The 17,517-nt window shown below is 36.5% G+C and overlaps 1 protein-coding gene across 6 annotated transcripts in view; it reads right to left on the bottom strand.

The window, feature by feature from the left end:
- Positions 1-734: 734 nt before the first annotated feature.
- The window catches only part of FAM114A2 (family with sequence similarity 114 member A2), a 36,980-nt gene continuing 20,197 nt past the window's right edge, over positions 735-17,517 (bottom strand). For 5 of the 6 annotated variants that reach the window (XM_082455653.1, XM_082455655.1, XM_082455657.1 and 2 more), the window contains exons 10-14: positions 17,043-17,165; positions 16,413-16,552; positions 13,334-13,406; positions 4,328-4,381; positions 735-2,066 (exon numbers count right to left, since the gene is read on the bottom strand). In XM_082455653.1, the coding sequence (XP_082311779.1) occupies positions 1,965-2,066; positions 4,328-4,381; positions 13,334-13,406; positions 16,413-16,552; positions 17,043-17,165 (492 nt within the window). In that variant the 3' untranslated portion in view covers positions 735-1,964. The remainder of the gene's footprint in view (positions 2,067-4,327; positions 4,382-13,333; positions 13,407-16,412; positions 16,553-17,042; positions 17,166-17,517) is intronic. The other variant, XM_082455654.1, reaches the window with a different exon arrangement.

The following is a 17,517-nucleotide window of genomic DNA, read 5'->3' as shown; positions in this document are numbered from 1 at the left end:
TTTCATCATTTCATTGGTGGTCTCCTAAATCCACTAAAACACATGTGGGTGGGTGGGCAAAGCTGATGACAGGGATGAGAGAGAAAGAAGGGGCAGTGACTCACATTGGCCTTTTGTAAGGTCTAATCTAAAACAGGTGAAACTGAGGGCTGCAATCTGGACAGGCATAAAAAGTCACTGTTCTATCCCCCACATCTATACCCCTCTTCTTAAAAGAAAAACCTTAGATGTGTTTCCAGATCAAAGAGTAAAAACTGCAAACTGCCCTTATATAAGAATCTGAACAGGTAGTAGGTAGTGTGGCCAGTTTCTAAACCTTGCTCAAGAAATACCACCCTCAGGGATCCAGGTTCAGACACAGCAACTGGGCCTGAGGCACAAATTAGGGCTGGGGACACCTGCTTTACTTACCACAACACACTGCTTTTCTGAAATTACAGAATTATTCACTTTGGGAAGGGTTAAATGTTTCTATAAAAAGAAATATTCAAAAACTTTTCTCATCATGTTAGAACAGAATATAAGCAGAGTAACATTTTAGGGATGTTGGTGTATCTTTTTAGTCCAAATCTACTTATTTTCCTCCTTGCTAACAAACTGCCCCCTACCCCAAATAAGGTGATCACATAGAAATAGTCTTGATATCAACCTGTTATAGGTTCGCTTTGCTATTTCTGTGGTCTGAGAAGATATCAGGGCTCACATTTGCAAAAGTAAATAAAAGGATCAACTGACACGATTATTATATTTTATTTAAAGGTTTTAAAAGATAAGGGGCAGAGCTCACAAAAGTTACCTGAATCATTAAAAACCACAAAGTTGGAGAACTTTTTTTTAAAAGAGTGGATACCAAAATAGCTTTTAGGAAGAAGATAACCTGTAAGTCTTTTAAATTGTTGAGGAAAGCAAAAGAAGGCTTAAGATATGAAAGATAAAAGTTATATTTATAAACATGCTAAAGAATACATTAAAAGAAACAAAAAAGAATGAGGAAGAATAAACTGTCTTAATCCTGTTACACATGAACATCGTTTCTATGGGACTCTACAGTCCACTTCAACAATATTCAAACAACAAAATCCCCATCACTGAAAGAGCTTCAACACTCCTTTGGAGTTGGCTATTACAGAATTTATCCTGCATATAGGGTATGCATGAAAAACATCCTGGAGACTCAGAATATCTGCAAACATGAAACTGTTTCTCTAAATTGCACTTATTGGTCTTGAATCCCATAAGGGGGGTCAACTACAACTTGAAGCTTGTCATCTTGCGGTGGGAAAGCAATTTGAAGCCAAAGGGAACTTTGCTACAGTTCATTCATGTGGCTCTAAGTATATTCTATAAGCTTCTCCTCAATGCCAAATATCTACTGAGAATTAAAGAGGAGATGAAACTTTCTAACCAATTCCAAGAATTCATGTAATAAAGGGTAATCATTACAGAGTTTATATATACTCAGTTTTCTTAAAGCCATAGATTTTATTATAGAGAGGAGAAAGAAAATGGCATTAATAGATCAAGCACATGAATTCCAGAATACTGAATTCCTTTTCCTCTTGCTTAACAACCAATTACATCCATGGACTGCAAAATTACAGCCATTGCAAAATTTTTAGTGTTTTGCATCTTGTCAAAGAAAGACCAATATTTTTGCCTGAGTGTCCCCTTAACCTTATGAGCTATCATTTTTTAACTTTCTATAAAATTTCTTTTCAAATAATTTATTAATTATAACAACTGGGAAGAGCAGTGTGAGGACCTGAATACTTCAGCCAAGCAGTGAAGGCAACAAACTTCCTTAAACCTGCTCTCCTGCCTGGATTTTTATATACTAAAATAACCTTTCTCCCTCACTTCTCCAGAGGTACCCAGAAGAGACTGGCATTTCTTGGCCATCACAAGTCTCAGGTAGAATCTTCTCTGCTCTTCAGTGTTCTGACAAAGGCCTCTGGACCTGTAGCTCATGCCTCTGGTAATTCAGTCTTGTTCTCAATAAGAGAGATCTCCAGCACAGGTAAAAGTAGCTGAAAGGCATCCTGAATGTAGGAAGCACTGTTTGATGCCTATAAGGATAAGGATTGAAAAATAAGAAAAAGAAAATATTGCAGTCACATAAAAGAGAAAATATATTATAAGACAACAAAAAAACAAATTAATTTTTACAATCTAACTGACTCTGTAGCCTGGCAAATAAGAATACAGACTTAACCATTTCACTAAACTTAAAGGGGAAAGAATGATCTAGCTCTTAAAACGATATGACAGCACCAAAAAAGAATGTCACCATTTTTGTCCAACTTGCCCATTAGAATGATAGCCATTCTTTGGCATCTTGCTCAAATTCGGCATTCAAAGCTTATTTATTCCTTGATTGAATGGGTAGATCCTGTCACAGCATTTTAGTCAATTACTCAAAGAGGATTTCAGAAGGCTATGAATCCTACATCAATAGGATTTCTAGTCCATTGTGATTGTTCTTCTTCCATGGACTCAACATAATCAGTGAACATGTGACAGGTGCTCACGAAGATAAACAAGGAATACTGCTTTTAAAGATGATAAATTACAGATATGTTTCTGTCTACTACAAGAGACATATGAAAAACTTGGAATCATTATGCTCAGAGTTTGCCAGACTTCATTTATATCTGACAAGTTCTGACTTTCCAGAAGAATAAGAGTTCATTACATTAAAATAAAAATGTATAATTTCAAGGACAAGAGTGTTCCAAATCTGGAAGCAAGAACAACCAACTCAGAATAGCAAAAGGGTATCCATATCAAGTGAGTTTACCTTTTTTTGATTTATCAATGGCAAGAACCCCTATTTAAACTTCAGTGTGACGTTTGATACCAAATTTTGCAGCCAAAAGAGACCTCACAGCACATCTAGTTAAATCTCTTATTTTGTATATAAAGATAACAAGATTGTCAAGAAGGTAAACACTTGGTCCATGGTCATAGTGCAAATCAGGGGAGGCCTAGGACAGGACTGGGCTCCTGCTTTGCAAACTTCTTCCATCTCTACCACTCTGCCATCTACTAAATCATAAACTTATTTTTTTTAAATTGCTTAAGTGATCAGAATAATTTCCCTGACTATTAACGGAAACTATGCAGTTAAGGAATGAAAGGCATTTCTTCATCGGTAATTTTAAAAGAATCTAAAACTAAAGAAGTAACACTCTAGTGGCAAAAATATTTTTTTCAATTCATATTTAAAACCTAACTGATTATCGAATATATTTTCTCCCCTCAGACTTAGATAAATATGTTTTAAACAAATCATCAAACATCTAAATTTTTGCACAATTAATTTACAAGATAGAGTTTTTTTTTTTTTTGATCTTTCACTTTTTCTGCCTTCTGTGGTTTTCTCTTTTAATATAAATTTATTTATTTATTTATTTTTGGCTGCGTTGGGTCTTCATTGCTGTATGCGGGCCTTCTCTAGTTGCGGCGAGCAGGGGCTACTCTTCATTGTGGTGTGCGGGCTTCTCATTGCGGTGGCTTTTCTTGTTGTGGAACATGGGCTCTAGGCATCCAGGCTTCAGTAGTTGTGGCACACAGGCTCAGTAGTTGTGGCTCACGGGCTCTAGAGCACAGCTCAGTAATTGTGGCGCACGGGCTTAGTTGCTCTGCTTCCCGGACCAGGGCTCGAACCCATGTCCCCTGCATTGGACCAGGGCTCAGACCTGTGTCCCCTGCATTGGCAGGTGGATTCGTAACCACTGCGCCACCAAGGAAGTCCCAAGGTAGAGTTCTTAAATCATGGAATCCAGAAAGCATCATACATGGCAGCAATATAATCCACCCATGGACTTAAACCACCTACTTTCTTAAATCTAATGAACTGACACGGATTACGTAAACACAGGTAGCTTTTTGACATAATAAAGCAAATTTCTGGGCAAGGAAATGACAAAATGTTTTGTTTTCTTTTGTTTTGTTTTGTAACTAATCTCCTCTGCATAAACCTTAGTCCTTTAAGGAGCAGTGCTAGCCTATTTGTAATTTTCAGCACATCATGTTTACTAGCTAGTCTCCAGAAGATGTTTCATTAATGAGAATTGTCCATTAATTACAAAGGGGTAGTACTAAGTAATGACAGCCTACCGTTTCTTCCTCTGCACTTTACCTGGCACCTTCATCTTTATGGTTTGTAATTAATGAACAGGAAATATAATAAAATATACACCATTTTGGTCATATCTGCATCAACACGGCTAAACTAGTGAAAAAACCAAAAAATAAAAACTTAAAGAGTTATTAATACATAATGAGCTAGAAGTTAGAGACTTAAAAAACAATTAGTACTACTAACCTCTAGAAATACTGCAGTGATTAATGGATTAAGGACATCTGCCTTTTCCTTGACCTAGAACAAAGGATAATGTGTTAAGTGAGCATAGCACATTAAAAAAACAATAGGTAAAGTATGATGATGGGTTCAAGATGGCGGAGTAGAAGGACATGCTCTCACTCCCCCTTGCGAGAGCACCGGAATCACAACTAACTGCTGAACAGTCATCGAAAGGAAGACACTGGAACTCATCAAAACAGATACCCCACATCCAAAGACAAAGGAGAAGCCACAATGAGAGAGTAGGAGGGGCACAATCACAATAAAATCAAATCCCATAACTGCTGGGTGGCTGACTCACAAACCAGAGAACACGTAACCACAGAAGTCAACCCACTGGAGTGAAGGTTCTGAGCCCCACGTCAGGCTTCCCAACCTGGGAGTCCAGCAACGGGAAGAGAAATTCCTAGAGAATCACACTTTGAAGGCTAGCGGGATTTGATTGCAGGACTTCGACAGGACTGGGGGAAACAGAGATTCCACTCTTGAAGGGCAGACACAAAGTAGTGTGCGCATCGGGACCCAGGGGAAGGAGCAGTGACCCCATAGGAGACTGAACCAGACCTACCTGCTAGTGTTGGAGGGTCTCCTGCAGAGAGGGGGGTGGCTGTGTCTCACCGTGAGGACAAAGACACTGGCAGCAGAAGTTCTGGGAAGTACTCCTTGGCGTGAGCCCTCCCAGAGCCCGCCATTAGCCCCATCAAAGAGCCCGGGTAGGCTCCAGTGTTGGGTCGCCTCAGGCCAAACAACCAACAGGGAGGGAACCCAGCCCCACCCATCAGCAGACAAGCAGATTAAAGTTTTACTGAGCTCTGCCCACCAGAGCAACAGCCAGCTCTACCCACCACCAGTCCCTCCCATCAAGAAACCTGCACAAGCCTCTTAGATAGCCTCATCTACCAGAGGGCAGACAGCAGAAGCAAGAATAACTACCATCCTGCAGCCTGTGGAACAAAAACCACATTCACAGAAAGATAGACAAGATGAAAAGGCAGAGGGCTATGTACCAGATGAAGGAACAAGATAAAACCCCAGAAAAACAACTAAATGAAGTGGAGATAGGCACCCTTCCAGAAAAAGAATTCAGAATAATGATAGTGAAGATAATCCAGGACCTTGGAATAAGAATGGAGGCAAAGATTGAGAAGATGCAAGAAATGATTAACAAAGACCTAGAAGAATTAAAGAACAAACAAACAGAGGTGAACAATATAATAACTGAAATGAAAAATACACTAGAAGGAATCAATAGCAGAATAACTGAGGCAGAAGAACGGATAAGTGACCTGGAAGACAGAATGGTGGAATTCACTGCTGCGGAACTGAATAAAGAAAAAAGAATGAAAAGAAATGAAGACAGCCTAAGAGACCTCTGGGACAACATTAAAAGCAACAACACTCACATTATAGGGGTCCCAGAAGGAGAAGAGAGAGAGAAAGGACCAGAGAAAATATTTTAAGAGATTATAGTTGAAAACTTCCCTAACATGGGAAAGGAAATAGCCACCCAAGTCCAGGAAGCGCAGAGAGTCCCATACAGGATAAACCCAAGGAGAAACACGCCGAGACACATAGTAATCAAATGGGCAAAAAATAAAGACAAAGAAAAATTATTGAAATCGGCAAGGGAAAAACGAAAAATAACATACAAGGGAACTCCCATAAGGTTAACAGCTGATTTCTCAGCAGAAACTCTACAAGCCAGAAGGGAGTGGCATGATATACTTAAAGTGATGAAAGGGAAGAACCTACAACCAAGATTACTCTACCCGGCAAGGATCTCATTCAGATTCGATGGAGAAATCAAAAGCTTTACAGACAAGCAAAAGCTAAGAGAATTCAGCACCACCAAACCAGCTCTACAACAAATGCTAAAGGAACTTCTCTAAGTGGGAAACACAAGAGAAGAAAAGGACCTACAAAAACAAACCCAAAACAATTAAGAAATGGTAATAGAAACATACATATCGATAATTACCTTAAATGTGTGAATGGATTAAATGCTCCAAACAAAAGACACAGGCTGGCTGAATGGATACAAAAACAAGACCCATATATATGCTGTCTACAAGAGACCCACTTGAGACCTAGGGACACATACAGACTGAAAGTGAGGGGATGGAAAAAGATATTCCATGCAAATGGAAATCAAAAGAAAGCTGGAGTAGCGATACTCATATCAGATAAAATAGACTTTAAAATAAAGAATGCTACAAGAGACAAGGAAGGACAATACATAATGATCAAGGGATCAATCCAAGAAGAAGATATAACAATTATAAATATATATGCACCAAACATAGGAGCACCTCAATACATAAGGCAACTTCTAACAGCTATAAAAGAGGAAATCAACAGTAACACAGTAAGAGTGGGGGACTTTAACACCTCACTTACACCAATGGACAGATCATCCAAACAGAAAATTAATAAGGAAACACAAGCTTTAAATGATACAAGAGACCAAATAGATTTAATTGATATTTATAGGACATTCATTCCTAAAACAGATTACACTTTCTTCTCAAGTGCGCATGGAACATTCTCCAGGATAGATCACATCTTGGGTCACAAATCAAGCCTCAGTAAATTTAAGAAAATTGAAATCATATCAAGCATCTTTTCTGATCACAATGTTATGAGATTAGAAATCAATTACAGGGAAAAAAAACGTAAAAAACACAAACACATGGAGGCTGAACAATACGTTACTAAATAACCAAGAGATCACTGAAGAAATCAAAGAGGAAATCAAAAAATACCTAGAGACAAATGACAATGAAAACACGACAATCCAAAACCTATGGGATGCAGCAAAAGTAGTTCTAAGATGGAATTTTATAGCAATACAAGCCTACCTCAAGAAACAAGAAAAATCTCAAGTAAATAATCTAACCTTACACTTAAAGGAACTAGAGAAAGAAGAACAAACAAAACCCAAAGTTAGCAGAAGGAAAGAAATCATAAAGATCAGAGCAGAAATAAATGAAATAGAAACAAAGAAACCAATAGCAAAGATCAATAAAACTAAAAGTTGGTTCTTTGAGAAGATAAACAAAATTGATAAACAATAGCCAGACTCATCAAGAAAAAGAGGGAGAGGACTCAAATCAATAAACTTAGAAATGAAAAAGGAGAAGTTACAACAGACACCGCACAAATACAAAGCATCCTAAGAGACTACTACGAGCAACTTTATGCCAATAAAATGGACAACCTGGAAGAAATGGACAAACTCTTAGAAAGGTATAACCTTCCAAGACTGAACCAGGAGGAAATAGAAAATATGAACAGACCAATCACAAGTAAAGAAATTGAAACTGTGATTAAAACTCTTCCAACAAACAAAAGTCCAGGACCAGATGGCTTCACAGCTGAATTCTATCAAACATTTAGAGAAGAGCTAACACCCACCCTTCTCAAACTCTTCCAAAAAATTGCAGAGGAAGGAACACTCCCAAATTCATTCTATGAGGCCACCATCACCCTGATACCAAAACCAGACAAAAATACTACAAAAAAAGAAAATTATAGACCAATATCACTCATGAATATAGATGCAAAAATCCTCAACAAAATAGTAGCAAACAGAATCCAACAACACATTAAAAAGATCATACACCATGATCAAGTGGGATTTATCCCAGGGATGCAAGGATTCTTCAATATATGCAAGTCGATCAATGCAATACACTATATTAACAAACTGAAGAATAAAAACCATATGATCATCTCAATAGATGCAGAAAAAGCTTTTCACAAAATTCAACACCCATATATGACAAAAACTGTCCAGAAAGTGGGCATAGAGGGAAACTACCTCAACATAATAAAGGCCATATATGACAAACCCACAGCAAACATCATTCTCAACAGTGAAAAACTGAAAGCATTTCCTCTAAGATCAGGAACAAGACAAGGATGTCCACTCTCACCACTATTATTCAACATCGTTTTGGAAGTCCTAGCCACGGCAATCAGAGAAGAAAAAGAAATAAAAGGAATACAAATTGGAAAAGAAGAAGTAAAACTGTCACTGTTTGCAGATGATGTGATACTATACATAGAGAATCCTAAAGATGCCACTAGAAAACTACTAGAGCTAATCAATCATTTTGGTAAAGTTGCAGGATACAAAATTAATGCACAGAAATCTCTTGCATTTCTATACACTAATTATGAAAAATCTGAAAGAAAATTAAGGAAACACTCCCATTTACCACTGCAACAAAAAGAATAAAATACCTAGGAATAAACCTACCTAGGGAGACAAAAGACCTGTTTGCAGAAAACTATAAGACACTGATGAAAGAAATTAAAGATGATACAAACAGATGGAGAGGTATACCATGTTCTTGTACTGGAAGAATCAATATTGTGAAAATGACTATACTACCCAAAGCAATCTTCAGATTCAATTAATCCCTATCAAATTACCAGTGGCATTTTTTACAGAACTAGAACAAAAAATCTTAATATTTGTATGGAGACACAAAAGATCCCGAATAGCCAAAGCAGTCTTGAGGGAAAAAAATCGGAGCTGGGGGAATCAGGCTCCCTGACCTCAGACTCTACTACAAAGCTACAGTAATCAAGACAATATGGTACTGGCACAGAAACAGAAATATAGATCAATGGAACAGGATAGAAAGCCCAGAGATAAACCCACGCACCTATGGTCAACTAATCTATGACAAAGGAGGCAAGGATATACAATGGAGAAAAGACAGTCTCTTCAATAAGTGATGCTGGGAAAACTGAACAGCTACATGTAAAAGAATGAAATTAGAACACTCCTTAACACCATACACAAAAATAAACTCAAAATGGATTAGAGACCTAAATGTAAGACCAGACACTATAAAACTCTTAAAGGAAAACATAGGAAGAACACTCTTTGACATAAATCACAGCAAGATCCTTTTTGATCCACCTCCTAGAGTAATGGAAAGGAAAACAAAAATAAACAAATGGGACCTAAAGAAACTTAAAAGCTTTTGCAAAGAAAATTACAAACAAGACGAAAAGACAAACCTCAGAATGGGAGAAAATACTTGCAAATGCATCAATGGACAAAGGATTAATCTCCAAAATATATAAACAGCTCATGCAGGTCAATATTAAAAAAAAAAACAACCCAATCCAAAAATGGGCAGAAGACCTAAATAGACATTTCTCCAAAGAAGACATACAGATGGTCAAGAAGCACATGAAAAGCTGCTCAATATCACTGATTATTAGAGAAATGCAAATCAAAACTACAATGACGTATCACCTCACACCAGTTAGAATGGGCATCATCAGAAAATCTACAAACAACAAATGCTGGAGAGGGTGTGGAGAAAAGGGAACCCTCTTGCACTGTTGGTGGGAATGTAAATTGATACAGCCACTATGGAGAACAGTATGGAGGTTCCTTAAAAAACTAAAAATAGAATTACCATATGATCCAGCAATCCCACTACTGGGCATATACCCAGAGAAAACCATAATTCAAAAAGACACATGCACCCCAATGTTCATCGCAGCACTATTTACAATAGCCAGGTCATGGAAGCAACCTAAATGCCCATCGACAGACGAATGGATAAAGAAGATGTGGTATATATATATACAATGTAATATTAGCCATAAAAAGGAACGAAATTGGGTCATTTGTAGAGACGTGGATGAATCTAGAGACTGTCATACAGAGTGAAGTAAGTCAGAAAGAGAAAAACAAATATCGTATATTAACGCATATATGTGGAACCTAGAAAAATGGTACAGATGAACCGGTTTGTAGGGCAGAAATTGAGACACAGATGTAGAGAACAAATGTATGGACACCAAGGGGGGAAAGTGGCAGTGGGGGGCGGTGGTGTGATGAACTGGGAGATTGGGATTGACATATATACACTAATATGTATCAAATGGATAGCTAATAAGAACCTGCTGTATAAAAAAATAAGTTAAACAGAATCCAAAAATTCAAAAAAAAATAAAGTATGATCCCACTTTGAAACACACCCACACACACCCAAATATAAATATAAGCATAGACAAAGTCTGGATCAGACTCAGGAAGGGCTTTCAATTTCTTTCTTTATTTCCTTCTATCCAAATTGAGAGTTTATGCCTTTGTAGGTTTTACTGACTTTAAAAAGTATGTTTATTTTGGAAGGGAGATAGAAATGGTATATTTGACCACAAAAACTTTAGAAAAATTTTAAAACAAAATATACAGGTATGAAACATGCGCTGAAAATACTCAACTGGTTTTTAAGATGGGCTGTTTGGAAAATGTGGAAACAAATAATGCAAATTTAATACTCGCATGTGTTAGCACCTTAAAGTTGACTTGCTGGGTTAAAGTATCTTTATGAAACACATGGAAAACTTTAGCCTCTGAAGATTAACTTCAGGAAACCCAGAAGGTCTTTTAAAGAAAATACTAAGAGGAAAAGAGAAGCTATCTCATAGAATTATCCCTTATAGGAATAATCTAAACTCAAAGTGAGAAGAATTAATTTGGGCCATGCTCTTAACTAAAATAAATTTAAGGGCCCAGAATAATTTTGCTGCCACACTGACCCTTACACACTTAACTATGAGCTGATTTTTTTTTAATTGAGGTATAATTGACATACAACACTATAATAATTGCATATGTACAACCTTATGATCGCTATCTGCATACATGGCAAAATGATGATAATAAGACTAGTCAACATCCATCACTATACAGAGTGAAATAATTTTTTTTCTCATGATGACAACTTTTAAGATCTACTCTCTTAGCAACTTTCAAATATGCAATACAGTATTATTAACTATAGGCATCATGCCGTACATGACATCCCCAATGCTGTACATGCTGTACATTATTTATTTTATAACTGGAAGTTTGTACCTTTTGATCCCCTTCACCCATTTCACCCAGCCCCCCACCCTTTGCCTCTGGCAACCACCTATCTGTTCTCTGTATGTATGAGTTTCGTGTACTACAAAGTGATTTTTATTTGTCCATTTAAAATACCCTTGATTTTATGCCAATTCATGATTACTGATGTCTGAATCGTCTTCCATAGTTCACACACCTTCAGTAAATTTTTACAATTCCTTAAAACAAAACAAAAAAACTTTAGCTTTAATCACAACTCTCCTACTGGCTGGCAACTGCAAAATATGAGAGTTGCCATAGTCTAAGTAAGGCGCTGCCCCTTAAAACTAGAATCCAACTTTGGGATTTTTATCTTATCAAGGTCTACGTTCTCAGTACAGGTCTTGAGAGAGAGCAGCACAAAATATACTGAAGACTGTATAAAAAAGAACAACAATGAGTTGCAAAATTCAGTTAGACATAGACAAACTGATCCTAAAATTCATATGGAAATGCATAGGGCCCCAAATAGACAAAAAAATCTTGAAAAAGAAGAACAAAGTTGGAAGACTTACACTTCTTGATTTCAAAACTTACTACAAAGCTACAGAAATGAAGACAGTATGGCACTGGCATAGGATACACACAGATCAATGGAACTGAAATAAGAGCCCAGAAACAAATCCCCATGACTATGGTCAATTGATTTTAGACAAAAAGGGCCAAGACAATTCAACAAGGGGAAACTTTTCAACAAATGGTGCTGGGACAACTGGATATCCACATGCAAAAAAAAATGTTGGGCCCCTACCTCACACCATACACAAAAATTAACTCAAAATATATAATAGACATAGAGAGCTGCAACATAAAACTCTTAGAAAAAAACATGAGTAAATCCTCATGATCTTGGGTGAGGCAATGATTCTTTAGATACAATACCAAAAGAACAAGTGATAAAAGAGAATATTGACAAGTTGGACTCTATCACTATTCACTATCAAGAAAGTGAAAGGACCGCCCATGGACTGGGAGAAAATATGTGCGTATCATATATCCGGTAAGGAACTTGTATCCAGAGAAAATAAAGAACTTCTATAACTCAATAATAAATAGTAAATAATAAAAAGACAAATAATTAAAATCAGAATAAATAATAAAATAAACAACCCAATTTATAAAATAATAATAAAAAGACAACCCAATTTAAAAATAGGCAAAGGACTGGAAAAGACATTTCTCTAAAGAAGACATACAAATGGCTAACAAGCACATGAAAAGATGCTCAACATCATTAGCCATCAGGGAAATGCAAATAAAACCCATAATGAGATAACACTTCATACCTACTAGGTCTGGTAAAAATTTTTAAAAACAAAAACAAAAACACAAAAACAGACAATAGCAAGTGTCAACAAGGATGTGGAGAAACTGGAACCCTCATACATTGCTGGCAGGGATGTAAAATGGTGCAACTACTTTGGAAGACAGTCTGACAGTTCCTTAATGGTCCATATTACCCATATGACCCAGAAATTCCACTCCTAGCTATCCACCCGAGAGAAATAAAAACATACATGCATGCTAATAGTAACATTATTCATTACAACCAAAAAGAGTAAACAATCCAAATGTCTATCAACTGATGAAGAGATAAATGTCGTATATATCCATATGATAGAATGTTATTAGGTAATAAAAGGAAATACTGAAACAATGTGGATGAAGGTCAAAAACATTATGCTAAGTGAAAGAAACCAGACACAAAATACCATAATAATATTGTATGATCCCATTTATATTAGATGTCCAGAATAGGCAAATCTATAGACAGAAAGTAGATTAGTGTTGCTTAAGGCTAGAACAATGTGGAGGGGAAGAGAATGGTAAGTGACTGCCAGTGGTATGAGGTTTTCTGGGAGATGATGAAAACGATCTAAAATTAGATTTTGGTGACTGCTGCATGGCTCTGTAAATATATTAAAAACCATTGAAACGTACACTTAAATGGGCAAATTTTATGATATGTAAACTATATCTTAATAAAGATATTCTAAAAACAAAACAAAACAGACATTAGCCCAATAAAACTCATGAATTCTTACCCCAGCAGTTGTTAGGCAGGTGGTGAACTCTTTAGACAGAGAGGACAACTCTTTACACAACACAACTGTCATCCTAGGAAAGAAGGGAAAAAAGGAGAGTTCTTTTTCTTTTCTCTTTTTCTTTCTTTTATTTTTTTCCTCTCTTTTTTTTTCATAAAGCTACTATCAGAAGAAAACAAATCACTCCTGGTACTAAATGTAAAAGAAGGCAGCTTTTAAAGCCACTAAACACACCTAAATCAACTACATATTTGGGGACCCATGCTATAGGAAGAGAAGGTTCAGTCCTTAGAGAAATACTTTTCTACAAAATTCTCTAGAAAATACTATGCTTTCAAATTAAATCAAAGGAAATAACTAAGATACATTTTAAGGAGACAAGGTAGTACTTAAAAGATCCTACATTCCATTTAGAAATATAGTTAAATTAAATATTTATTCATTCATTCATTTGACAAATACTTACTGAAAGGCTTCTATGTACCAGGTACTTCTGAGCACTGGGGATATATTAGTAAACAAGCAAAGCACCAGTTTTCATGAATACTAACTTACTTGCTGATTAACAGGGATACTATAAATATAGAAAGAGATGGATGTTTGTATATGTTTATAGTTATATATGTATACATTTATACACACACAAAAGTATACATATATTTATATATATAATATGTACTAGATGGTGATATGAAAGCAAGTAAAGAATTCGAAAATGTAACAGGGAAATGCAAATCAAAGCCACATGAGGCAGCAACATGGATGGACCTAGAGATCGTCATACTGAGTGAAGTAAGTCCGACACAGAATGACAAATATCATATAATATCGCTTATATGTGGAATCTTAAAAAAAAAAAGAGTATAAATGAACTTATTTACAAAACAGAAGTAGAGTCATGGAGGTAGAAAACACACTTATGGTTACCAGGGGATGTGGCGGGGGGGGCGGTGAGGGATAAATTGGGAGGTTGGGACTGACATATACACACTACTATATATAAAATAGATAACTAATAATAACCTGCTCTATAGCACAGGGAACTCTACTCAATACTCTGCGATAGCCTACATGGGAAAAGAATCTCCAAAAAAAAGAGTGGATGTATGTATATGTATAACTGATTTACTTTGCTGTACACCTGAAACTAGCACAACATTGTAAATCAACTATACACCAATAAAAATTTAAAAAACAAACAAAAAAACACACAATGAGATATCATCTCACACCTGTCAGAATGGCTATCAACAAAAAGAAGACAAATAACAAATGTTGGTGAGGATGTGGAAAAAAGGGAACCCTTGTACACTGTTGGTGGGAATGTAAATTGGTGCAGCCACTGTGGAAAGTAGTATGGAGGTTTCTCAAAAAACTAAAAATAGAACTACCATATGACCCAGGAATTCCACTCCTGGGTATATATCAAAAAAACAAAAACACTAATTCGAAAAGATACATGCGCTCCAATGTTCATAGCAGTATTATTCACAATCGCCAAGATATGGAAGTAAACTAAGTGTCCATCAACAGATGAACGGATAAAGAAGATGTGGTATATATACACAATGGAATACTACTCAGCCATAAAAGAGAACGAAATTTTGCCATCTGCAGCAACATGGATGGACTTGGAGGGCATTTATGCTAAGTGAAATAAGTCAGACAGAGAAAGACAAATACTGTATGAAATCACTTATATGAGGAATGTAAAAAATACCACAAACCAGTGAGTATACCAAAAAAGCAGCAGACTCACAGATATGGAGAACAAACTAGTGGTTACCAGTGGGGAGAGGGAGGGAGGGGCAATATAGGGGTGGGGAAGTGGGAGGTACAAACTACTGGCTGTAAGACAACCTCAAGGATGGGGAATATAGCCAATATTCTGTAATAACAACATAGGGAATATAATCAATATTTTGTAATAACTGTGAATGGAAGGTAACCTTCAAAAATTTTATAAGAATTTTTTATTAAAAAAAAATTAAAAAATAAAACAAAATAAAAATCCTACCCTTGAGGAGGTTAAACTGATCAATGTAATAGTGAATTACAGTTAGAGAAAAAAAAACAAAGAATGAGAAAATGGTCGAAGATAGTATTAGATAGGGTGGTGAAAAAAGGACCCTCTAAGAAGTAAAGGAAATTCAGTGAAGGAAAGAGCCATGACTGGAAGAGCATTCCAAGCAGTGGAAATAGGTAGTTTTCCAAAGAATAGGCTGCTTTGGGATTGTGAATCCCTCATCCTAAGGATGTTTAAGACAAAACTAGGCCCCTTCTTATGGGATGTTGTAGAGGGGCAGTGAAACCATAGGCGAAGAAATGGCCCACAGAACATCAAGGGTCCCTTCCAAACCTAACACACTAGACACTCTCACTCATGTTTTTTTCTCCAATGAAAATTCTCATTATTTAATTAGGAGATTTATTTAGAAAACAGTAGGGTTTTTTTTCCTCCTGTGACTACCTACATTCTATCATTTTTCAAATTTTTGTTCAAAACCAGCAATATACTGGAAAAAAGGGGTTTGAAACTTAGACAGACCTGGGTTTAAATACCAGTCTGCACAACCTGGGCCTAATTTACTTAACTTCTCTTATGTTTGTGTTTCCTCATTTTTAAAGCTGGACTGATCATTTATCTTGAGGGTTGTTTTTAAAGATTAGAAATGATACACATAAATCCCTTAGCATGGTACCTGGCATATAATTAGCACTCAATAACCAACAACTGTTATTAAGAACTGAGGTTATTAGAACTATTTTCTGTTTTCACTTATGCAAAACTCTACTTCAATTAAGGTCAGTGACCTGAAAAAAAAAAAACTAGTTTTCCGAGTATGAGTTGGTTAATAAAAAAAGGGCAGATTTATAATATAGATTTATGGCTCAATGAAAATAAACAACACCCTTGGCTACTTATTAACTAAAACCCAAAATGAACAAACCTCTAAGATGTGAACGGTACAATGTGAACAGCATCTTACTGTGAGGAAAGTTTCTAAAACTTTGGGAAAAAACTGAGAAAACTCTTTCAGCAAACTGTATCATTTAGAGGGATACTCATTACACTTACTGGGAAAGGGCTCTGCTCCTTTCTATGGCTGTTACTTCCTGCTTCCTGCCATGCAGAACCAGAGCCGCTGTTTTGTGAAACAGTTCAATTGAGCAGGCAGTCAATTCTGCTAGGCTCCGGATTGCAAAAGCATGGATATCCTGGACGGAAAAACAAAACAAAGCATAACAAAACAGAGCACTGTTTTTTTCTTACACAAGAGGAAATGACACCACCCTGCTTCTCCCATACTGAAGTATACAGTATCTTGAAAGCAACAGAGACTAACACCTGCCCTTCAATAAACCTCTTCTTCTTCCATAGTAGTTATATAATTTTATAACTGGGCTCATAGCCATAAAAACAGAGGCTCCCCTGAAGTCAGGTATGACCATGTGACTAAGTTTTAGCCAAAAGATTTGAATAAAAAGTGTCATGTGCAGCTTCTGGGAACCTTCTCATGATGCCACATACATACACCCTTTGTCTCTTTTTCTTCACTCCTTGCATCCTATAGTCTAGAACTAAGATGTTGCGATCTTGGATCACAAGGTAGAAATTACGGATAGCAGTACAACAAAATAGAAGGTGCTTAGGTCCCTAATTGTGATACCACATTGAAAAAAAAAAAGCCTTAGTTGTTTTCATTACCTCTATTGAATTGTTATTGATTTGCTCAATTTTTTCTGCTTCCAACTGTTTTTTTCCTTCTTCCTTCTCTTCTAATGGTTTGGCCAGAGGTGTCCTGATCCATTCACAGGCTGTATTTCTTGCCTAAATAAGAAAAAGATTATAGTTGGCCCTCCATCTACACAGGTTCCACATCTTCGGATTCAACCAACCACGGATTGAAAATATTCGGAAGAAAAAAAAATCCAGGAAGTTCCAAAAAGCAAAACCTGAATTTGCCAAGTGCTGGCAACTTAAATAGCATTTACATTGTATGTACAACTATTTGCACAGCATTTACACTGTATTAGGTATTATAAGCAATCAACAGATGATTTAACATATACCAGAGGATATATGTAGGTTATAAACAAATACCACACCATTTTATATCAGGGACTTGAGCATCCCTCAATTTTGGTATCAACAGGGGGCCCTGGAACCAGGATACCTCTGA

This window comes from Balaenoptera physalus, assembly GCF_965194825.1.
Source record: "Balaenoptera physalus genome assembly, chromosome: 3".
In the NCBI taxonomy this organism is placed as follows: domain Eukaryota; kingdom Metazoa; phylum Chordata; class Mammalia; order Artiodactyla; family Balaenopteridae; genus Balaenoptera; species Balaenoptera physalus.
This window is presented reverse-complemented; position numbering and strand designations above follow the sequence as displayed.